At 44.2% G+C, this 24,712-nt stretch overlaps 1 protein-coding gene across 1 annotated transcript; it reads left to right on the top strand.

The window, feature by feature from the left end:
- The first annotated feature begins 9,738 nt into the window (after positions 1 to 9,738).
- Positions 9,739 to 10,872, top strand: LOC136638898 (neuropeptide Y receptor type 6-like). Its single transcript, XM_066612926.1, has one exon. It carries the CDS (start codon positions 9,739 to 9,741, stop codon positions 10,870 to 10,872), a length of 1,134 nt encoding a protein of 377 aa, XP_066469023.1.
- The last annotated feature ends 13,840 nt before the right edge of the window (positions 10,873 to 24,712 follow it).

Here is a 24,712-nt window from a genome sequence, read left to right on the forward strand (position 1 = left end):
AACTTTGTTGGCAGCTAGTTCCACAGAGAACTGAACACAAAACAAGTTAGGGACAATCTAATTGAACCAACAACTGTTCAAACTACTGCAAAGGTGCTTTAATTTCCAAGCTACACAGACCTCTCTTTCAGGCATAACTTCTGAAGCAAGTACATTGAAAATGAGGAGTTGATTATGTTATGTGGCAGGTAATCCAAGATTAGCATTGTCAAGTATTCAAAGTGAAACCAGTTGGGCAGGAGCTATGTACACAACTGGCCTGCTAAGCAAGTGCAGTGATGCAGGTGCCAGGCAGCCCAAACCTAAGCTTCCCTGTGCCAACTGGGGCAGTGGCGCCAAAGCAGCTACCGATGTATAGAGCAAGTGCCAGGACTTTTGTCCACTTCCCCCAGGGAAAGCCCCTCGCCCCTCAATGGGGCTTCTCAAGTCTGCGCTGGCTACTTTGTCGGCGCATACTTGAGAGACTCCATATCAGTTCAACAAGAAATTGCTCATTATTGTACAGCTTAGCAACTGCATCCTCTTATAAAAGCTACATCTTACAACACAATACAAACTAGATGCACATTAGGATGAGTAGGAAGTGCATGATTGAAATGTTCATTGCAGAAGATGGTTGAGGAATAGGTCAGATCTGGGATTGTCATGTCTGACACTGGATTCCTACATCTTCCTACTCCAGGAAGGAGAATTTCAGCAGTTCTTTCCATCACAGTGGTTAGATTAATGTGACTAGGAGCAGAAACACGTGTCTAGAATTTCAGCTTTTCGATTTTTCAAAATGTTTTTAGTTTTTAGGTACAAAGATGAATTGCACATTAGTGCAGGAATTATTCAATTAAAATAAAATATATATAAAAACTTATTCTTAGGGCACATGGATCACTCATGTTACAACCAGCCCACTGATTATGTAACCTGAATGCATCAAATAGAGTGGCACCTTGGAGTGGGACAGTGAACTAGTTAAAGCCCCCCCTCCTCCAACAGTGGTCAGCACTTTGATCCTTTTCCAGAGTTCACATTCTTCACCATTGTGCAATTTCTGCCTCCTTCAGCCCATCTGGGAAGTCATACCTCTTTTATAAGGAAGGGATAAGGATGTTGTCACCCTTGTGTCCTTCTGTGTGTGTGTGTGTGTGTGTGTGCGTGCGTGCGCGCACAAACCTGGACCCAAGCTGCTCTCATGAGATATTGGCTTCCAACCTGGAGCAGAGAGACAACATGGTTACCTGGATTACATGGTTGCCATCTCTAGGCCTCTGGCCATTGTTTCCCTACCTGTTTGTCCTGCCACCAGTTCTTTTCAGCCTTCTTTGCTGATCCAAGGATCATCCAGGTGACCTGAATTTGTGATCTCCTTGTCTAGTATTGGCCCCGAGCAATACCATATGGCTCAGACATTGGTCACAAAACTCCTAGTGATTTGAATGACTTGCATCTGTATATAGATGGCTTATACTGGAAAATTTACCATGGTTTTAATTGATCCATCAACAATGCCTTAAAAGAATAAAATTTCATTACCTCATCAAAGCAACCTACTATATTTTTCCATATTTGGATACTGCCGCACTGAAGCAATAAGACATTTGTAAATATTTACACATGTGAAATTCAGCATAGATTTTTTAAAAAGTAAACAAGTGTGCTGTAGTATAGATAACTGCAAATCAGGTTGCAAGATAACGCTTGGAAAAACGTACATAGAAAACAGAATCCCCATGACTACTGGCTGGTCTCTCCTCCCAGCCGCCTTCTCATTGGCTTTTCTCTCCTCTCAGACTCTTCCTTTATTTCTCAGTTTCTTAGCAGTGACCCTTCAGTGTGGTGGCTTCAGCTCCCAGTGGGAAATCTCAATCAATCAGCTTGCTTCAGAGAACTGAGACGACTTTAGATCTGGTTTTAGTAGCAGCATTCATATACTTCTGATCTCTTTGGACACAAGTTATTATATGTTTGTTGATTTTTTTCATTTTTTTAGTATGAAAAGGAAAAGAAGACCAGTCAAAGCAAGAGAGTGGAAATGTTGTTTGAAATTTACAGAAGGTAAGAAGTTGGAGTGTTCATAAGAAAACTGTTTTATTTTTATAGTTGCATTGCAGACTATGGTCTGGATCCAATCTCCCTGCTCCTGTGTGTGAGTGGAATGCAAGTGTGCCCAAGGAGAGAGGTGTTTCTTTTCAATGCCAGTCTCTTGTGCTCATGGGCACAAGATGATCTGGTTGGCTCCTGACCTTGTGGGGGATAGGGGTCTTCTGCCAGGAAGGGGAGCTTAAACACTCCCCTGTCTGTGTAGGTGGAAAGGGATGTTTTGAATCCCCCTCATTGTGCCCAGTCATTGGGATGTGTATTTCAGTGTGTACTTTCTCCCACATTTTTTAAATGTAAAACTCCATATTACGATGTCTGAAACCTTTCAGAGGGAAATGCAGTTTGATGTATTTACTGAGGCTCTCCCAGCCAAATTTCATAATTAAAACAACGTTTATCAGGTTAAAATGCCAAGGCCACATTTAAAAACAAGAATTACCTTTACATTTCTTCTGCTACCTGTGGCTGACTTCTTCAGAAGCCAGCACAGATCATTTTACTATCCTGACCAGCTCTTGCTCGTAGGCTTTATATCCCTTGATCAGGTGTTGCTCCTTCTCCTTCTCTCTTCTCTCAGGTGTTGCTCTTCTCAGCTTATTTCATTAGCTACTGATCTACTAAACAGCTACACCCTCTATCTTAAAGACCCAACACTCACTTACTTTCACTGTTACACACTTTTCCTTAAAAATCACAAATAATTACAAGATTAGCTTTAGAAACAACAAAAGAGACAGAGTATTACCCAAATTTCATATTTACATGTTGTATTAATGGTCTTCTACCACTGGTCTTTTAAAGCATGCTTCAGCACCTGCCTGAAGGAGGAACAATTTTAATGTCAGCTCATAATGGAAGAGCTCGTCCATGTGACTATTTATGGGAGTGAATCTTTTAAAAATGTATTATTTATGAAGGATTACTTCAGTAACCATCACACAATGTTACAATGATCACTTGTAAAAATGAAACACAGCTGAAAGCAAAATGCACCATCATCCATAGTCTGAACATATAATGGTTACCTTGATTTTTAGAAGGCTTCACAACATTGATATACTGTATAGTAGATAGGAGATGGTACATAGGCTTTTGAGAAAGAATGGGGACCATCAGGTGGAAAGAAGATGCCCCTCATCTGTGATGAATGAGATTGCAAAAGCATATCTTCCTCTTTTTTTCAGTCCCTTTGCACAACCTTAGTCCAGTTGTACAGTTTCTATTTCAGAAGTCATTTTATTTGAACAATGCTGTGGCTTTTGTTGTTGCTTTTTCCTGCCTCCATGTACAATATTTATGGAGTTCTGAGGAACATGGAGTTTCAATACTCTTCAGACTGTTTAGCAAAACCTGGCTCAAGTTCCATTCTAACAATACAATCCTATGCATGTCTACTCAGAACTAAGTATCATTAGTTCAATGGGGCTTGCTCCCAGGTTAGTGTGTATAGGATTGGAACTTAACAGCCCAATCCTGTGGGTGCCTTCTGCTGACTGAACTAGCATTCTGTCAGCAGAAGGCCATCTCCAGTACAACTAGGCTACCAGCATGAATGACTATCAACTACATATGTGCTCCGTTGGCGTGCCCAGTTACCTCTGAAGGAGGTAAGTTGGCGATGGGAGTGGGCAGTAGGTGGGGAGGGGGAGGATCAGGGCTGGAATTAGGGCCACTGAGGGTTGCATTGGGGAGGACAGCGGGCAGATATCAGTGGCAGTAATGATGCAGATATATTGTGTCCCACTCCAAGCCTGGCCACACCCACTTGGGTCCACTCATATTTGCACCAACCACAAAGATGGTACAGTTCAATATCTGTAACACCATTTACAGCCCAATCCTATCCACCCTTCCCTGGGAGTAAGCCCTATTGACTCTAATGGGACTTACTTCTGAGTAGACATGCAAGACATGCATTGGCTTGGGCTCTAAGTTTACCAGACTTAATACTGCACTCAGCCTGACAAGATTTAAAATAAAATTTAAAATAAAATAAAACTTCCTAAAAGTTAGGAAGACCAGCTAAAGATCTTGGTTATCCCCAAATCAGTTTCAGCAACAGAATACATTTTGTAGATGTGTTTCCTAGGGCTGGCAGATGTGCCGCATTTTACAGCATCCGCCATATTCCAAATGCACAAACATACAAAAACACCCCATCAAAATCACACATGTTGGGCATAGCAACCTTTTGAAACTTGGAGGGGATGACAGGTAATTAGAAGAAAAAATAAACCACTTTGTCCCAAGCCATGTTAAAGACCAGGAAATGCGCTGTCATCAGTTTGTGATATCATATAATGGACTTTCATTCGTAGGTTAATGATTTTCCAAGATAAAGCCATGCAGACTCTCAAAATGAAAAAGGTCTTACTGCCATCATCATCCCCTCTGCTTTAACTGTTGGAAGGTGTGAATTCATTCAACTGTAAATCATTAAACTGTAAAGCTGGAATTATAATAAGTAAACCTATCACATTAAAAGGTATAGATAAGACAAGAGTCCGGAAGTGGCACTGTAATATCCTCTTTGAGACAGACATGTAGATTTCAGTGTTTACATCTGCATGCTTTACATCTTCAGAAGAGATGTGGTTCCTGACAAAACCCAGAACTTTGAAAATAACATAAAATTGGTTGAGATGCAACCATAAATGTTGTCTGCTCTCTTTATTGCCTACTAAAGACCCATAAAGGACAAGTTCTCACTTATTTTTGTCTCTACAACTCTGGCAAATTTGATCTTTTGTATTGCCCGTATTGCAACTTTGTATTTCTCTTTTAAGGTTAATAGTAGCTCTGGAATCAGGCAATTTATATTGGGCACCAGGGCAGGGGAAGTGTCAAACCCTCCTTTCTCTGTGTGGCAAACAGCCCTGGTTTAAATTTCAGCATGAACTTTTATGAACTTTTCAGTATATCTCCTTGAGGGAAGAAAAATACTTTGGGAGAACCATTAATAATGTGTAGTTGGCCTAACTAATTCCAGGCCATCAGACCATCCATCAGAAGTGTAGCTATGGGGCACTTATGTAGCACTTGGTTTTGTAGCACTTGGTTTTGCAGGGCACAAAGAAGTGCAAAAGGCTGCAGATGTCCCACATATAAGGAAACACTTCCTGTCTATGAAGTGTCTTCAGCTTGCTCATGGTTATGCGGGATGGAGTTGGATTCAAGTGACTGAAAACGTTTTATTAAGCATTACACAATGGTGGAACAATTTATTTAGTATCAGGAACGAAAAGAGGGTTTTCTTGATAAAACAGCATATAAAGTCTCCATGAACCACAAGTGAATTGATCTGGGGGGAGGGGTTTTTTGTCCTTTTTGGGGGGAGGGAGAGTGAAGTCTACTGCTTCATCATTGCCCTTGGTACTGAGGATTCAGGAGTCATCCCAGTAAGAGCTCTCAGCCAGAATCTAGCTTAGCTGAACCCAATACCATATCTGGTCAGTTCACATATACATGTTCACTCACTGGCATCAAGTGATCATTGATACTTTCATATTTGAATGAACCCCATAAAACTTGATCACCAGTCTGAGTTCATGTTCCTCATATCAATCTTTTCAATTAAATTAAATCTTAAGTGGCAAAGCATTTAGAGATGAATAATTAAGGCCCACTAGACTGTAGCAGCTCTCAAGAGATTGTCCCTGGGAGAGCACAGACGTATTGGTCTGGTGGGTCTGAAGCAGGAGGAGCTGATGAGCCCCACCATCCAGTCAGTGGATGACTAGGAGAACAGTGGGCAAGCAGATTACAACCAGCAAATATAGCATCTTGCAGGCATCTCATGACACTCCCTTCCCAATCTAATATCTGCAGGAAGGATCTGGGAAAAAAACAGATCCCAAAAAATAGAACTGAAGATGTGACTTTAAAAAATTGTTTGGTTGCTTTCCCTGTAGGTGTTAGACAAATTGTTAGAAATCTGAGAATAAATCAAATAAGCACATCCCAAATGGTGGTATTCCTGCCTCACTTTTTGGCAGAAAGCTAGGAGAGCTCACAATGCAATGCTATTCATGGATGTGGTGTTATAAAGTCACTCTTCTGCTTCCTGTCAGATAGTGCAACCCAAAATCCAACATCACCCTGCCTGATTGTGCTTGCCCACACTTGCAAAAGAACAGTGCTATATAGAAACCTCCCTGGCGGGAGTAATAGCCCTGTAAGCATTGAACAAAGGCAACAAATAAACTTGTGTAGCCTTAAAGACTGTCTGACAAAGTGGGCTACAGTTTAAAAAACTTGATGTTACAAAGAGGAAAAAAAAATAAGCTGATGGTCTGTTTCCTTTGTGTTTCCTCTTACTTTTATACAGCTTGCTTCCTCATCTTGGCTTCACCTTGTAACAGCAGGATGCTTAGTGACAGAAGTGAAGAATGATTGATCCAGGCTTCTGTTGCTGCAACACTTCATTCAATAATTAAGGTGAGTCATATTTGGGCTGCTCAAATGAAATGCCTCTGTTCTGTAACTGTTGATTGTAGTAAGATTTGTGTAAAAGGTGCAAGTTGTGCAAAGCAGAGTGTTTTGGGGTAGTACTTGTCTATAGATTTTACTGCACAATTTATCAATGTCCAGAAATGTATTGAACCTATCTTTTAAATCTGGAACAATGGTGTCTAATCTAATTTCTATCCTAACTCTCAGGACTTTTACACTAGTGTAAACAGGACTGCTTTCAGGGAGCCCTAGCAAATTGCCTTCCATGTGGCTCTTTTCACCCTGGGTGGGCCTCTCAAGGAAGGTGATGGGACTTACTTTAGGGAATGGGAGAGAGGAGCCAACAGTGGAGAGACACTTGATCTTGGCTGATCAAGTCAATCCACCACCATTATAGGCACAATGGTGATCTTGGGGATTGGCAGTGCCCTCCTCTGAGGACTCTGGGAACCTATGCCCTTTTTTCAAACCTGTTCCACACCTTTTCTCTCCTTGGGCTTATCTGTGTAAGTCTGAGGGGAACTATAGACTCCCAGGAGGCCTAAGCAGAGGTAAGTAGACAATATTTTTACTTGCCTCTAGCAGGTCTTCTGATCTTCCCCCCCTCCCATCATTGGATGCAGCACATGCTCCATCAACACAGCTGCATCATCGTTAATAGTGGGGGAATAAGATTAGGGCCCAGGTTTCTAAGGCTGTGTCCCCATTTCATTATTCACCTATTATCCCAAATATCTTGGTTTATGAAATGACGGGAAGCCCAATCCTGAGCTGCCCAGTGTGCGGTGCTGCTGCAGTGCCAAAATGGCTGCCACAGCATCCAACATACCCCAGGCAGCAGCTGCCGCCTCCTCAGGAAAAAGAGACTTTTGTTCCCTTCCCCCAAGTAAGGGAATTAGCCTCACAATGGGGCTAATTGACTCTGTGGCAGCTTTCGAGCCTGCGCAGAATCGAAGAGTCCCATGTCAGGCTGCATGGCCTGACACAGTGCTCCAGATCCAGTGGAGTCGAGCTCCACCAGTCAAACCCCTCTCCTGCCCCGCTTCCTCCCCCCACCATGATTCCTCCCTGCCCACCCCTTGCCCTCCCCCTCACCTTGGAAGGTCTCCCCCTCACCCTCACTCAACTTCTCTGCCACTCAGCAGTCCAGGTGACCTCTGGGCAGCAGAACATGGGTCCAGCACCAACACTGACCTAGTGCGGGCTTGTGCTGGACTAGCTCCAGCACTAGGCCCACGGTAAGGGCTCGCAAATGTGCCTTGTGGCACATTTGTGACAGTGTGTGTCAGGGGTGAGCCAGCACGCACTGTTCAGGATTGGGCCCTAAGAAGTTACTTGCACATTATGTGCTGGAAAGATCTTGAAAAGGTATTTGTGTGCACATATTCATGCAGCACACCTGCTCCTCCCATGCTAAATGCACTCCCACTCATGGTGACTGTTCTCTTCTGATCCTGTGGTAGTCAGCATGGCAGACAAGGACAATAATGGAGTTAGTGCACAAAGTAAACACAGTAAAAAGTTCCACAAACCTACTCAAAATAGTACATTTTAAAGTATTTTTTTCTGTAGAGTCTTGGTTGTGCATCTTACTGGGTGTATTGAAAGTTGCTGATCAGGCGCATATTTATGTAAATAAATAAAATTTATTTATTTATTCATTCATTTGTTCATTCATAAATAATTTTAATAATTTTAACTAAATTTAATAATTTTAATAATAATTCATAAAAATTTTTTACTGAAACATGATGAAACAGCTGTTTCCATGCAGACTTGGAACTATCTAAATGTTCCAATCTAGCAGGGATGGAGCCTTTTCTGGGCTAGTGCCTGTGCCTGAAAATTAAGTGAAAGAGACCCAAGAAACTGTAGCACTGGAGTAACACACTTGACCCCCCTTGCTGGACTAGAATCACGCACGCAGGGCTGAACAGCCATGTGAGTGCCAATCAGCTTCTTTTGGGATGAGGCAGAATGAATTCAGAGTCTCTGCCACCCAGTCGGCAGGGCTCATTTGTGCACTAGGAAATCCTCACATGTAGCAGTATTTGGTGAGAATAAAGTCTGTGAGTTCTCTAGCAGCAGAATTAAACCAAATATGTAATACTACTTAACCTGCCAGTCATTGGGATTTGCCACACAGGCTGTCTAGTCATGCAGCAGAATTAACGGGACCAAGGTGAAGACGTTCTGAGGTGGTAAAGCGGACTGTATTGTTGCTGTCTGCAGAAGGAAGTTGCCTTTTTAAATTGTATTCTTTGTGAAAAAAATCCCCCAAGAAAACTAACACAACAAAAACAAGCTGCAATAGAATCTTTTCCCTGGTGTGCTAGTTTATTATTTATAAGGAGATTTTTTTGTGTGTGATGAGAATTCAAAATGGTATTCACACATTCCGGTAGAGAGGAAGGCTTTCTGAGGCCTCCCAACTGCTTCAGAAAGGCATTTTCGTTTTTGTTTTTTTTCTCCAGCAAATTGAAACTGCCTCTCCAAATGCCTAGGAGGCCTTCTGAGACATGGGGAGGTTGCATGTGGCCTCTCAGAAGACCTCCCAAAAGCTTTGGAGGGGCACTTCTGGTTGCTGATGTGCCCCCCCCCTGCAGATTTAATTATGTACAAAATTCAGTATTTACAGGGGATTTGGAAGCAGGAGACCTGGTACTCTGGATAGGTACTCTATCCAGGTACTCTGGATATCCAAGGTACTCTGGATAGGCCCACTGATGGTATATGGGTCTCCCTGTATCTATGCCGGCTCTATAGCTGGCATAGGTCCAAAAGAGTAAGGAGGCAGCATGGCCTGAAACGAGGGGGAGAAGATCAATTGATAGGCTATAGGTATGTATTTTAAAGGCAATGTAATACTTTTTGAAACGTGGAAGTTTTCAACTTACGTTTCTTCTGGTCAGTAACCTATCATCCTAAAAGGGAGAAGAATACATTCCCATGAGTCCAAAAAAACAACAGCACAATATTAATAAATTGGTATGAAGTAGCTTCACTTTCCTTCCCCTCCTTCTATTTCATTTCAGAATTCATCCCTGATCAGATCTTCCCAGGGAATGGCATGCAAAGAAGAAGAAAAGAAATTAAGTGCTCCTGCTGCTGACAGACTCCAAGGAAATAATTAAATAAAGCAAAGAAGGTTTTTTTCTGTTTTTGTATTTAAAAGCTTATCTATCTTAGATAATGCCTCTGGTTTCAGGGCTGAATAAGAGCATTCACCAGCAGCCCAGGATGGATCTGTCCATAGCGAAGAGTGATAAGCCAGAGTTTTCACATTTTGAGTCCTGCCAGCCCTCCCTCCCTGCCACCTTGTTGCTCATTGCAGCTTATGCTGTGGTCACACTGGTGGGACTTTTTGGCAACCTTTGCCTGATCGTTATCATCAGAAAACAGAAAGAAAGTCAAAATGTCACTAACATTTTGATTGCCAATCTCTCCTTGTCTGATATCTTGATTTGTATCATGTGCATTCCTTTCACCGTCACATACACTTTGATGGACTACTGGGTGTTTGGAGAGGCAATGTGTAAAATAACAAGTTTTGTGCAAAGTATGTCAGTCACTGTCTCGACATTCTCCCTTGTATTAATTGCTGTTGAGAGGTATCAGTTAATAGTGAACCCGCGCGGATGGAAGCCCAATATTTCCCATGCATACTGGGGAATTGTTTCCATTTGGATGTTTTCTCTAGTAATATCAATTCCCTTCTTTATATTCCACCAAGTCACTGATGAGCCCTTTAGAAACCTTTCTTCCCATAGTGACATCTATATCAACAAGGTTGTCTGTGTTGAGGACTGGCCATCTCTTGCAGGACGACTCGCCTTTACCACCACCATGTTGGTTTTCCAGTACTTCTTTCCACTAGGGTTCATTTTTATCTGCTATCTCAAGATATTTGTGTGCCTTCAAAAGAGGCATGGTAAAGTGGATAAGGCAAGGGAGAAAGAGAGCAGATTGAATGAAAGTAGAAGAATTAACATTATGCTGATTTCGATTGTTTTGACCTTTGCAGCATGTTGGTTACCTCTGAACATATTTAACATTGTGTTTGATTGGAACCATGATGCCCTGATAAACTGCCACCATAATGTTATTTTCACTTTGTGCCATTTGGTGGCCATGATCTCGACGTGCATCAACCCAGTCTTTTATGGATTTCTCAACAAGAATTTCCAAAAAGATTTGGTTATTCTGCTCCACCACATCAGATGCTTTGACTCTCAAGAGTTATATGAGAACATTGCCCTTTCAACACTGAACACTGATGTGTCAAAGGGATCCCTGAGACTGAACAACATACCTGCAAATATCTGAAACAGGCAACTTTTCAACATCTGCTTTTATTTGTATTGACTTATTCTCATGTGGACTTCAGTAGTCTTGGTCCTATTGCCAGTGCAGTGAGACTGTGGTGAGAGCAGGAGCATGGTTGAAGCCTAACATATTCTCCAAAGGAACACAAATTATAGGTTTTAAGATTTATAAAACCCAACAGCTTAAATCTCTTTCAGGAGCTTCCAGTTTTGCAGTATTAAACTGGAAGTATCTTGGTCTGCTTGAATCATTATCTCTGAAAAAGTCCTATGTGAACCTTGCCCAAAAGCAATACCATTTGTATTAAAGAATAAAAGCCTTGATCCTGAAGACCCAGTACCAGCCCTCCACTGGTACTGAGTGCCACAAATGTGCCATAAGGCACGCCTGCAAGACCCAGTGTCAGATCTGCGCTGGTGCCAGCTGAGCACCACTCTGCACTGAGCCAGCACCAGCTGGAGGCCCACCACACTCCCCCGCCCAGAGCAAATAGCTAAATAGCTGGTGCAAACTTGAGTAGCCCCATTGGGGGCTTGGGACTTCCCCCAGGGGAAAGGGATGAATGTCCCCTTCCCCCAAGGAGCCAGTGGTGGCTGCCCAAAGTCCTTAGAATGCAGCAGTCGCAATTTTGGTGCCACTACTTCTCTGGGTGCCGGGCAACTTAGGATTGGGCTGTAAGAGACACTGCCCCTTCCCCAAATAAGGGTGCAATCCTAACCCCTTATGTCACTGCTTTCCAGCACTGGCATAGTGATGCCAATGGGACATGTGCTGCATCCTGCAGTTGGGTGTCACTCACAGAGGCCTCCTCAAAGTAAGGAAATGTTTGTTCCCTTCCCTCAGAGCTGCATTGCCCTTAAGTCAGTGCTGGAAAGCACTGACATAAGGGGTTAGGATTGCGTCCTTAGTTGCTTAAAAAGCTAATCAACAGACTTTCGGGATCACTTAATTCTTTTCAAAATTCAAATGGCGATAATTTCCCTATGATTCTTCTTTATTTAAAATGCTGCTTCATATATCCTTTAAGGCCACCTCTTCTGTTCAGCCCTGCACCAAAGTACACATTCCTCTTACCCTCCTACTGTTTACTTCTAAATGCTCAAGTGTGGCCTCCTGAGTCAGAGACACAGGCAGCCCAATTCCGTACGGCCCAATCACCTGCAGTACAGCAGCACCAAAATGGCCGCCACTATATCCTGTGGGGCCAATGAGCCAGCCCGAGGTCTCCTTGAGGTAAACGAACACCAGTTTCCTTACCTAGTGTTAGGTCCCCACAGACCTTATAGGTCTACTTGAATCTGCACCAGCGAAATCACTGACACAGATTCAAGTAGCCTGTGTAGGGCTTTCAGGCATGGGAGGGGGAATAGGGTGCAGCAGCAGCCAAGGCTGCCATTCCCGCTCCCCCTCCCAGGCCTGAACCACCCTGGGCCGCCCTTCCTTCACCCAGAAACACCCTCTCCTCACCACCATTCCACCATCCCCATCCCTTCCCACAACCTGGCGGTGCACTTATCCTTAGTAAGTGAGCGATGCTCCAGAGCCAGCGGAGGCCACCACAGGCCTCACCACCAGTGGCACTAGCCTGGCGTGGTCGCTACGTGCTTTATGGCATGTTTGCAACCATGTGCGTGCCCATTCCATCAGCAGTAGCCAGCATATGATCAGGCCCCTTATTATTATTATTATTATTATTATTATTATTATTATTATTATTATTAACAGTATTTATACAGGTCCAGCCTTGCTATACATGGATTTTTTATATACGGATTTGACTCAACACGAATGGCCCCTGCAAATGAGAAGGAATGTGCTGATATCTGGAGAAGGGGAAAAATGCATCCCTTTAAAATCACAGTTTAAAAAACTGCTTTTTACTGTTGCAGAGAGACAAGTGGGGAAGGCCGACAGGAGCCGAGGGGCATCCGGTTCGGGACTCCTCATCCCTATGGGATGAGGATGGGGAGATTAGAAAACAACAAGACAAAGGCAGGGTAGGAGAAGAAATTGGGAAAGGTAGGGTGATGGGATGTGATAGACGGTTTGGCACAATGAGAGGATGCGGGGACAAAGGAGCGAATAAGCAGCCCATCCTGGGGCATTCCGTGTATAAATGCTTTTATGCGAATGCCCGAAGTCTACGAGCAAAGGTGGGAGAACTGGAATGTCTGGTGACAAGGGAAAATATTGACATAGTGGGCATAACGGAAACTTGGTGGAATGCGGAGAATCAGTGGGATACTGCAATCCCGGGCTATATACTCTACAGGAGGGACAGGCAGGGGCGTGTTGGAGGTGGGGTGGCCGTTTATGTTAAGGAAGGGATAGAATCCAGCAAAGTAGAGATTGAAGGTGGGTCCGACTCCACCGTAGAATCTCTGTGGGTTAAATTTCCAGGCTTGTGCAGCGATGTAATACTGGGGGTGTGCTATCGTCCTCCAGACCAGAAATCTGATGGGGACCTTGAAATGAGAAAACAGATCAGGGAGGTGACAAGGAGGAACAGGGTTGTAATCATGGGGGACTTCAATTATCCTCATATTGACTGGGTCAATTTGTGTTCTGGTCACGATAAGGAAACCGGATTTCTTGACGTGCTAAATGACTGTGGCTTAGATCAGCTAGTCACGGAGCCCACCAGAGGACAGGTGACTCTGGATTTAATTTTGTGCGGTACGCAGGACCTGGTTAGAGATGTAAACGTTACTGAGCCATTGGGGAACAGTGATCATGCTGCGATCCGTTTTGACGTGCACGTTGGGGGAAGAATACCAGGCAAATCTCTAACAAAAACCCTTGACTTCCGACGGGCGGACTTCCCTCAAATGAGGAGGCTGGTTAGAAGGAGGTTGAAAGGGAGGGTAAAAAGAGTCCAATCTCTCCAGAGTGCATGGAGGCTGCTGAAAACAACAGTAATAGAGGCCCAGCAGAGGTGTATACCGCAAAGAAAGAAGGGTTCCACTAAATCCAGGAGGGTGCCCGCATGGCTAACCAGCCAAGTTAGAGAGGCTGTGAAGGGCAAGGAAGCTTCCTTCCGTAAATGGAAGTCTTGCCCTAATGAGGAGAATAAAAAGGAACATAAACTGTGGCAAAAGAAATGTAAGAAGGTGATACTGGAGGCCAAGCGAGACTATGAGGAACGCATGGCCAGCAACATTAAGGGGAATAATAAAAGCTTCTTCAAATATGTTAGAAGCAGGAAACCCGCCAGAGAAGCGGTTGGCCCTCTGGATGGTGAGGGAGGGAAAGGGGAGATAAAAGGAGACTTAGAGATGGCAGAGAAATTAAATGAGTTCTTTGCATCTGTCTTCACGGCAGAAGACCTCAGGCAGATACCGCTGCCCGAACGGCCCCTCCTGACCGAGGAATTAAGTCAGATAGAGGTTAAAAGAGAAGATGTTTCAGACCTCATTGATAAATTAAAGATCAATAAGTCACCGGGCCCTGATGGCATCCACCCAAGGGTTATTAAGGAATTGAAGAATGAAGTTGCAGATCTCTTGACTAAGGTATGCAACTTGTCCCTCAAAACGGCCACGGTGCCAGAAGATTGGAGGATAGCAAATGTCACGCCTATTTTTAAAAAGGGAAAGAGGGGGGACCCGGGAAACTATAGGCCGGTCAGCCTAACATCCATACCGGGTAAGATGGTGGAATGCCTCATCAAAGATAGGATCTCAAAACACATAGACGAACAGGCCTTGCTGAGGGAGAGTCAGCATGGCTTCTGTAAGGGTAAGTCTTGCCTCACGAACCTTATAGAATTCTTTGAAAAGGTCAACAGGCATGTGGATGCGGGAGAACCCGTGGACATTATATATCTGGACTTTCAGAAGGCGTTTGACACGGTCCCTCACCAAAGGCTACTGAAAAAACTCCACAATCAGGGAATTAGAGGACAGGCCCTCTCATGGATTGAGAACTGGTTGGAGGCCAGGAAGCAGAGAGTGGGTGTCAATGGGTAATTTTCACAATGGAGAGAGGTGAAAAGCGGTGTGCCCCAAGGATCTGTCCTGGGACCAGTGCTTTTCAACCTCTTCATAAATGACCTGGAGACAGGGTTGAGCAGTGAAGTGGCTAAGTTTGCAGACGACACCAAACTTTTCCGAGTGGTAAAGACCAGAAGTGATTGTGAGGAGCTCCAGAAGGATCTCTCCAGACTGGCAGAATGGGCAGCAAAATGGCAGATGCGCTTCAATGTCAGTAAGTGTAAAGTCATGCACATTGGGGCAAAAAATCAAAACTTTAGGTATAGGCTGATGGGTTCTGAGCTGTCTGTGACAGATCAGGAGAGAGATCTTGGGGTGGTGGTGGACAGGTCGATGAAAGTGTCGACCCAATGTGCGGCGGCAGTGAAGAAGGCCAATTCTATGCTTGGGATCATTAGGAAAGGTATTGAGAACAAAACAGCTAGTATTATAATGCCGTTGTACAAATCTATGGTAAGGCCACACCTGGAGTATTGTGTCCAGTTCTGGTCGCCACATCTCAAAAAAGACATAGTGGAAATGGAAAAGGTGCAAAAGAAAGCAACTAAGATGATTACGGGGCTGGGGCACCTTCCTTATGAGGAAAGGCTACGGCGTTTGGGCCTCTTCAGCCTAGAAAAGAGACGCTTGAGGGGGGACATGATTGAGACATACATAATTATGCAGGGAATGGACAGAGTGGATAGGGAGATGCTCTTTACACTCTCACATAATACCAGAACCAGGGGACATCCACTAAAATTGAGTGTTGGGCAGGTTAGGACAGACAAAAGAAAATATTTCTTTACTCAGCGTGTGGTCGGTCTGTGGAACTCCTTACCACAGGATGTGGTGCTGGCGTCTAGCCTAGACGCCTTTAAAAGGGGATTGGACAAGTTTCTGGAGGAAAAATCCATTATGGGGTACAAGCCATGATGTGTATGCGCAACCTCCTGATTTTAGGAATGGGTTAAGTCAGAATGCCAGATGTAGGGGAGGGCACCAGGATGAGGTCTCTTGTTATCTGGTGTGCTCCCTGGGGCATTTGGTGGGCCGCTGTGAGATACAGGAAGCTGGACTAGATGGGCCTATGGCCTGATCCAGTGAGGCTGTTCTTATGTTCTTAAGTGATTACAGGTATAACCTAAGTATCCACAGATTTTTCTCTGTCAAAGCTGATGAGAAGGGCCCTTTAAATTAAAGGAAAACAGTCGTTTAATAATGCCAGAGAGGGCAGCCTGCTGACAATCCATCAGTCATTCTCTGCAGGCTTCACTCCTCCCTTCCAAGCACATGAAAGAAGTCTAAATGGCAGCAATTATCACCTCCATTCTTTCCCCCTTGCTGGGACTCCTGGTGAAGAGAGGGATTGCTGCCTCCTACTCAGCAGAAAGTCCCATAGAGTCTTACTCCCAGGAAAGTGTGGATCCGATTGAGCTATGAGTGCTTGGTGTTGGAGATGGCCCCTGCAGGGAAGAAATCGAAGAGATGTTTGAATGCAGCTGGAGAGCATGTCTACTCTCCATAAGTCCCATAGAGTCAGTGGGGCTTACTCATGGGAAAGTGTGGATCTGATTGGGCTGTGAGTGCTCAGTGTTGGAGGCAGGCGCTGCAGGGAAGAACTCATGGAATATTTGAATGGGGAGGAAACCTACTGCTTTTGCTTGTTGGGGTTGCTGGCAGAGAGGGAGGAAAGTGGGGGGTCTGTTTGTGAATGGGGAAATACACATAGCTCTCTGCCTGCTTCTAAGTTTGTTTGGTGCTGGGTGCAGGATGGGGGAGGGGCTAAGAGAGGGAGACAGGCAGCTCCCTTCTCTGTGTGAATGAGGAGAAACAAACTCCTGTTTTGAGGGGGCAGGTGCCCACCAGCTCCCTGACTGTGTTCCTTTGCTGCTGCTTGTTGCCAGGATTGGGGGGGGGGGAGAGTGAGAGTAAAAACATGCTCCTGCGTGAGGGGGGGGGAGGAAGCACACTCTGACTCCTCTTAAGTTTGTTCTGTACTTTTCCTTAGTTAGAGGTGTGTTATATCTGTCAGGAATTATTTTAACAACCCCCCTTTTCTGGATCTCATGTGTATTACAAAAAAGCTCAGTAAAATTCATTCATTCATTCATATTAGTTCCGTCTCTAATATATTCATTTATGTAAATTTATTCAAATTTGAAAATGTAAATCCCCCCCAAGTTTGGACACTCCTGGCCTAGACAGATAGATAGCTAAACAAGTTGTCTGGGAATACATTCTGAGCACTCTTTTTATGTGTCTTTAGCATGGTAGCTGATATGTTTACTGATATATAGCACAGAATGCTGGTATATTTACTGTATTGTGTATATTAACTTGTTGCTCCATTGCTGCAAACTCCTCCTCTTGGAGAATGAAAAACCCCGCAGCAGGTTCCTTGAGGTGAGAGCTGGTTGAAGATAAGGAGTGTCTTCTGTAACAGCAGGAAAATGTGCAGATGGAGAGTCAAAAAATAGTGATAAAAGAGTGTCTTGCATGCTCACCTGCCCCCTGGTACAATGGACATCTCATTACCCCACAGCTGAAATCTCCTCCCATCCCTGAGAACCTGAAGAGTTGTACTAAATTCTCCCAAAGGAGCGGCAGGAGGTGACAGTACTGGAGCAACCAGCCAGTGTCTGTAGCATACCTGTTACAATGCTACATGTGCATACACTGGCAACGCTAGGGGGTGCAGGGGGTGCGGGCCGCACCAGGTGACGCGCTGGGGGGGTGACGTGCTAACATCGCGGGGTTAGGAGCTACCACATCATGCCATACACCGTTGGATGTGGAATGGCCAGCGGAGTGCAATGCAAAAAACAGAATCGAAATAGCTCCTTTCGTTCAAAAGTTATGTCCAAATAACGGAAGGAAAAAATGCATGGAGCCCTATGGAAAGTGAAAGTGAGCCGTATCGCGCGTTTACTCGTGAGTAGGCATACTTGCCATAGTCCGTTGGAAAGGGCAGGCTGAGAGGAATCAAACGACACCAGAATGGTCCTGATCCAATGAATGCAGCCAAAAAAAAAACACCCGAGAAGTTCCCCCCTCCCCACTGCGAGTCTGAGCCAGAAACGAAACGTGGCCGTGTTTACCCGCAAGTAGGCAGACTTTTCTTAGTTGAGGCAGGCTGAGAGGCTCCACGGAGGTCAGAATGGTCCTCATCCAATGAATGCAGCCCCCAAAAATACCAGAGAAGGAGGTTCCTCCCTCCCAGCTGCCTCCCTCCCAGTCTATGGAGTCTTATGAAAAGCAAAGCAGCCTCACAGTCTACTCACAGTGTTTACTCCTGAGTAGGCAGACATGCCTTGGCTGGTGGTCAGGCCAGGCAAAGGAGAATGTGAGGACACCAGAAGGTTCCTGATCCTATGGAGCTGCTCCAGAAGGCAGTCCCCCGCCCCCTAAAAAGAACAAAAAAGAGGCTTGAATGGTAAGGGGAAAGTTTTCTATTTTGCACTTGTGAAGCCAGGTGGGTCTTTATTCTGATGCGCCTGAAATAGAAGAACTTCAAAGTGGGCACCGGGGAGGAATGAAGATCTCACTGATTCTTTTTGGGGGGTTGTTATTGCAGGCAGACTACAGAGTAAGCTCCATTGACCACTATGGGACTTACTTCAGAGTAGACATGCATAGGATTGGGCTCACAGGCTGCAATCCTACTCACACTTTCCTGAGAGTAAGTCCCATTAACCATTATGGGACTTACTTCAGAGTAGATTCACTTGGTGGAACAGGACTGGCCCCCCCTTTTTTAATTATTTTATTTTAATTTAATTATTTATAATTATTTATTTTAATTTGCTTGTTGATGTCACTTCTGGCCATGACATTACTTCCAATGGGTCCTGGACAGATTGTCATTCTAAAAAGTGGGTCCCAGTGCTAAAAGTTTGAGAACTGCTGCAATAAGTTGTTAGTAAGTTGACACTGGGTGTGTGTGTGTGAGACTCTACAAGTTTTCAAAATCACTAAAATCAGAATTTGGAGGAGTAAGACCATCATGTTATATATCAATCAATGTGTAATTTCATGCAGAATGCAATGAAACAAACCACATTGAAATACCTGTGTTCTAACAAAAGGTACAGCCAAAAAATTGGTGGGGGCAGGGCAATGGTACATCACCACGCCCACCTGGGGTGTTGCCCTGCCCACTACATGGATGCAGTGCACTACACGCACAGGCACTCCCTCACCGACGCGAATCCTAGTGATGCCACTGGGTGCATATCCACCAAAAAGAGTTCAGAACACAGGGTACTGTGCTTTGTGCCTCTTTTGCATGTATGCCTTGCTCAACATCAGTGTTGGGAGATTACTTAAGTCTCCTTAATATCACATCAAGGTTGTTGGTCTGGACAACACATACATAGTATGTCCAGACCTGGAACATGGTCCAATCCTAACATACAATTTATGGCAGCAAACACTGTCACATTGCTGTAAATTGATTGCCAATGATATGCAGAGCATACTACCAACATCCATTTTTGAGCCACCACTATAAAAGGGCAGCAGCATTGGTAGCCTGTTTCCGCGGCCAGCAACCTACTCCAGTATGGGTAAGCTAGTGCAGGGAGCAGCAAGTGGGCAGGGAGGAGGAGTAAAAGGGTATGTTAAGGGAGGAGTGGAACCAGCAGTAGTCATGCACACTGGATCTTATCCTCTTTCCAAAACCTCCCCACCTTTTTCCTTCTTCAGTTGTACACCACCAAAATGGCTGGTATAGGTCCAAGGAGACCTATAGGTGATCTGTAGGCTTATGTGACAGTAAGGAAACATGTTTTTTCCTTACCTCCTGTTTGCCTATATGTTACCCCCCACCTCCTGTTTGCCTTTATGTTACCCCCCACCCACCAAAGCATACAGTGTGTATCTTTCTAGCATGGTTGCATGCTACAACATGGCATGGGTTCTTACAGGATTGGATTGGATTCTTACAGCCCAATCATACCGAACTCCTCAGCTGCCGATGTAGCTGCATCAATGGATTGCATGCTGCATCCTGCAGCGGAGTTTCAAGCCATGAAGGCCTCTTCAAGGTAAGGCAACATTTATTTCCTTGCCCTGGGGTAAGCCCTCACAGCCCCTCTGGACTCAGATCTGTGCCAGCTACTTTGCTGGCATAAGTCTGAATGGAAAGGCCGGGAAGGGGGATAAGCTACCAGCTATGCAGCTGCAGTCAATAGTGCCCCCTTCCCAGACACGATCCATCCTCTTCCCCTCACCAATCTCTTCTCCATTCCTTCCCCACCCTGCCCACCCCCTGCACTCCCAAAATGACTGTGCGCTCCGTCAGCAGCCATTTTGCAACAGTGGAACTCGCTTCTGCTGTCAGAAGCGCTCTAGCCAGCAGCTCCAGTCTACCATAGGATTGAGCTGTTGGTATACCATTGCTAATGGTTTGCCACTCTGCATATTCTTTTCAAAAACAAAGAAAAAAAGATTCCTATCATAATAGGACTCTTTTTTAAATGAAACTTGCTCATTTGTTTTTCATTATCCTCATCCCATTTTGTGTTGATTTCATCCGTAGTAAAATGCCATGAATGTTTTCTTAAAAACGATTAAACTACCAAATTTAAGTAGCTGGGAAATGCTCTGAAATAATTCACTGTATCACAGCCCAATCCTAATTGTTGTGTGCGATGCAGGTGGCCATTTCAGGGTCACTGCCACAACCAGCAGTAGTGTTAGTAGCCTGCTGCTGCAGCAGAAATGGGGGAATGTCTGGGTGGAGAGAGGGTAGGCAGGAGGCAGAATGGGAAAGAAAGGATAGGATAGTGGCAGCAACTTGCACAGGTATCCTATCCCATTCCTTTCCCTTTTCCCTCTCCCTTACTCTCCTTGGACCTATGCCAACAAAATGGCTGGCACAGATCTGAGAAGACCTATTGGGACTGTAAAGGCTTGTCCCAGGCTACTGGAATATCTGTTCCCTTACCTTTAGGAGTACTCCACGACTGCCCCCTCGCAAGATGCAGCTTGTGCTCTGTTGGTACAGCTACATTGGCACCAGGGGTTAGGTAGAATTGGGACCTCAGACATTCTTTTTTGCTTTTGCTGTTCTGCTACAACATTCCTTTCTCCTTCAGTCAAATTAGCACAGAGAATTAGTATTTTCACAGTCTTGGTATATATCAAGTCTTCTGTCCCTGAGAATCACCTTGACTTAATTGTCCTCAACCATCCAGCTTCTTGGGAGATGTGTCATACATACGGCTCCCAGTCACAGCATCAGAGGTCCTACATGGGCAGAACACTTTACACATCTTGGGACTAGCATAGGAGCAGTTGTAGAAGTGATCATCATGCAACCCTAACATACCTGTAAAAGGAATATAAAGGGGATCATATTCTTTGCCTCTTAATGTTTCAGATAACTTCTGCCTTGTTAATGTAGCCCTCTGTCTATTGGGGGGGGACAGGGGTGTAGCAATAAGACTGTAGGCTTTAATCAAGTACAGGACCAGCCCAAGACCTCCTGGTGCCTGAGGCAGCATGCCAAATGCCACCTCCCTCTTGGTGATATGCCAGCCTCTGCTCCTTCTTTCCCTCAGAAAAGAAAGAGTGGGGCATAACTTTTCATACCAAGTGAATCAGAAGTGGACTTTACCAAGAATAAGGCAGTACATCTGCTACCAGAGCATAAACCACTGGCTGGTTAGGTTATCCAGTCAGTTTGTATCTCCAAGGTTCACATTTGTGTATGTCTGGGTTCACAGAATAGATGTTAGAATAGATGTTAGCATTGCTTGGTGGTCTTTCTTCAGTGAAATACTGTATGTGAATTTTCCATATCCCACAGTAGGACCATAATAAGAATACATTTCAAACCCTTTGGATGGATTCACATGTGTACTTTTGGTCTGCTTTTAACAACATGCTTCCATTTACAATGCCAGTTAAGAGCAGCCTGGGAGTGGGGTGCAGTTTTTGTTGTTATGATATGCAAAGGCACACTCTTCAAAACAGATGTTGTATTACATTTATGCATTCATCTCTGTACATAGCTGAGAACACAAAAAAAATTAGGTAAATCTTGTATCTTGGTTCAAAATTGTTTGTATTCTTACTAATCTAATTCAAGATTGTGTAATTGGATTTATTGGATTGTGACTTGGTTATAAATGTTATGTATATTGATTTATAAGGTTCTGTTTTTCATTATAGATTATTTAAATCTCATAATTTGGTTGGATTTATTAGATTTCTGTTTCAGATAACTTAAATCTTGTACTTTGGTTCCACGATTACCCAAACAAGGTAAATCTTGAATTTTAGTTAGATTTGTTCTTGTTTGTACAGTATATAAATTTAAATCTAATAAGTATGCATGAAATTGTAGCCTATAGGGTGCTGTTACTCATGAAGATGGGACCTGCTGACTGTATTCTGTGCTTTGTTTATTGAGACAAAATATCTCCTGGTCTAATAATAGGTCTTCAAATACCTCTGTCAAAGTAAGTGGCAGTAACTGATGTACAGTGTAGCTCTAGTTCAGTGTTTCTCAAAGTGTGGGTCGGGACCCACTAGGTGGGTCATGAGATAATTTCAGGTGGGTCCCCATTAATTTCAATATTTTATTTTTAATCTGTTAGACTTGATGCTACCATGGTATGTGGCTGCATTTGGGGAAATGTTACAGACCTGTACTTTTAACAAGCTACTAGGTATATTCTTTTAACAATGATGGTAACTGGGATTTACTCCTGGGTAAGTGTGGGTAGGATTACAGCCTAGGATTGTTAAAACTTTTCCTGCTTGATGATGTAACTTCCAGTGGGTCCTGACAGATTCTCATTCTACAAAGTGGGTCCCAGTGTTAAATGTGTGCGAACCACTGCTCTAGGTATTAAGGGAAACAAAGAGCACAAGACATCCCTATCTCATCAATGCAATCAATCCTCTTTATAAATAATCATAGAGTTTTAAATGACCTTAGAGGTCATCTAGTCCAACTTCCTGCTCAATGCAGTTGACTACAGTGGGGTCTGCCAGATTGTCACACCTTTGTCAGGCCTGATCCACTTTCACTGGTTCACACAGACTTGCACCAGCAATACTACCGACACAGGTCCTAGGAGACCGGGCAGCTGTGCTTACTTCGGGGCGAGGAAACAAATGTTCCCTTACCCCAGGGATGCCTCCCAAGGCTGAAACTCCCCTACAACAGACACCATGTTGGCACCACTGCATTACCGTGTGGGGATTAGGTTGTTACCAAAAAGGGCTGTTATGTTTTAAGGGGAATTATTACAATGCCGTCATTGGAAACTGCAAGATCGCAGGCTAGATAACAAGACAGCGTAATGCAAAGAAATTCCTTTTTAGCTTGAAAAGAGACTGGGAGAAAGATAACTTTCAATAGGATTATATTTTTATTGCAAAAACACACAGGTATACATAATGCACATGGAAAAATGGTAAGTATATATCTACTTGAATCCTAGTACTTGGATCCAGTGTACCTAACTTTCATGGTGGTTGCATGTGGAGTGTATTTGGTGCATCCGAGGAAATCAGAAAAGGATAGGTTGTAGGGAAGGATTTTAGGGGTCCCTGATCTGCCAACCCAGTTGCTGATGAAAGATGGGGAGAGAGAGGGAGAAAAAAGGGGGGGAGAAGGGAAAAGGTTCCAGACACAGATATAGTTACCTGTCCTGAAAAGCAGTTGGATGGGGAGGGGTGGAGAGTCCTATGGAGGACCCTCTGCCTTGGAAGGGCAGCCAGAGAGAGAGAGCACATGGCAGCCTTCTCTTAAAAGGGTTTTTGCTGACCTGGATGCTGACCTGAATGACCTGGATGTGGCCTAGAGCTGTCCTGGATGCGCATGCTCACTACACACAGTGGGACACGTGGAGCATGCAAGAAAAACAGGATGATCAGGTATCAGCCATGACTGGCCTCCTGGGGAGGGGGTAGCTTGCTTTCTGTCGCCCCTTCAGGGAATTTGGAGACATGATGTCTATTATCAGCAGGATTCGATGGGTCTAATAGCTGGCTTCCCTGGCTAGGGAAACTTACAATACGCAGTGATTGATTTACAATAAGAGACACTTAAGCAGCGATTTACTCTTTAGACTTTGTTGCTAAAGTCTTTCTTCCCTAAGGTGTTTGCATATGCAGTGATTAGATTAAAAAACACTTAAACAATGATTTACTCTTCCAGTGTCCCTAGAGAAAAGGGTGAGCTTGTGACTTGACTCCTTTGTGGCCTGTATGTTGAGGTTTGGCCTGCATGATATTTTAGTCCATAATACATAACCAGATATAAAATCACAACTTGAAAGGAAAAAGGGGATTTTCACGTAACAAGGTAGGATTGGGCTGCTCCTTGTGCTGCTAATTATGTGAAAATACAATTAGCAGGCTGTAAAGAAAAATCAAGAGTACATTCTTGTACATTTTCTTTTCTAAAACTTACAGCACTTCAACACCTCCGCTTGAAAACATTTGTAAAAGGTGGATATGTTGGGTTAGAAAAACAGCAGGCTGTTCTGAAAAAGTGAGTGGCTTGTAATCTTCAAAGCTCATGCATCTGGCAGATCTTAAGAGAGAGAACTCCAGTTCTCATAAAGAACATTACATGTTGTAATGGAAATACACAAGATCCCTTGAGGAGATATGGTGTGGTGTCAACAGTGGCCCCTTGCTCTGGCAGACAAGCATAGGGTTAATCGCAGGGTTCTAACTAGCAGTAGGTATGCTGCACAGCAACAGCCACTTGGAGGCAGAAAGGCCCTCAGAGTTAAAAGTAGCACCTGCAGGAAGGAAAAGGGGTTGGTGGTAGTAGTAGGAGGAAAGCTTGGAGGAAACAAACAAACTGAAGGATTAATGGACTGAGGAACTAATGGCTGATA

Source organism: Tiliqua scincoides, chromosome 2 (genome assembly GCF_035046505.1).
Source record: "Tiliqua scincoides isolate rTilSci1 chromosome 2, rTilSci1.hap2, whole genome shotgun sequence".
Taxonomy (NCBI): domain Eukaryota; kingdom Metazoa; phylum Chordata; class Lepidosauria; order Squamata; family Scincidae; genus Tiliqua; species Tiliqua scincoides.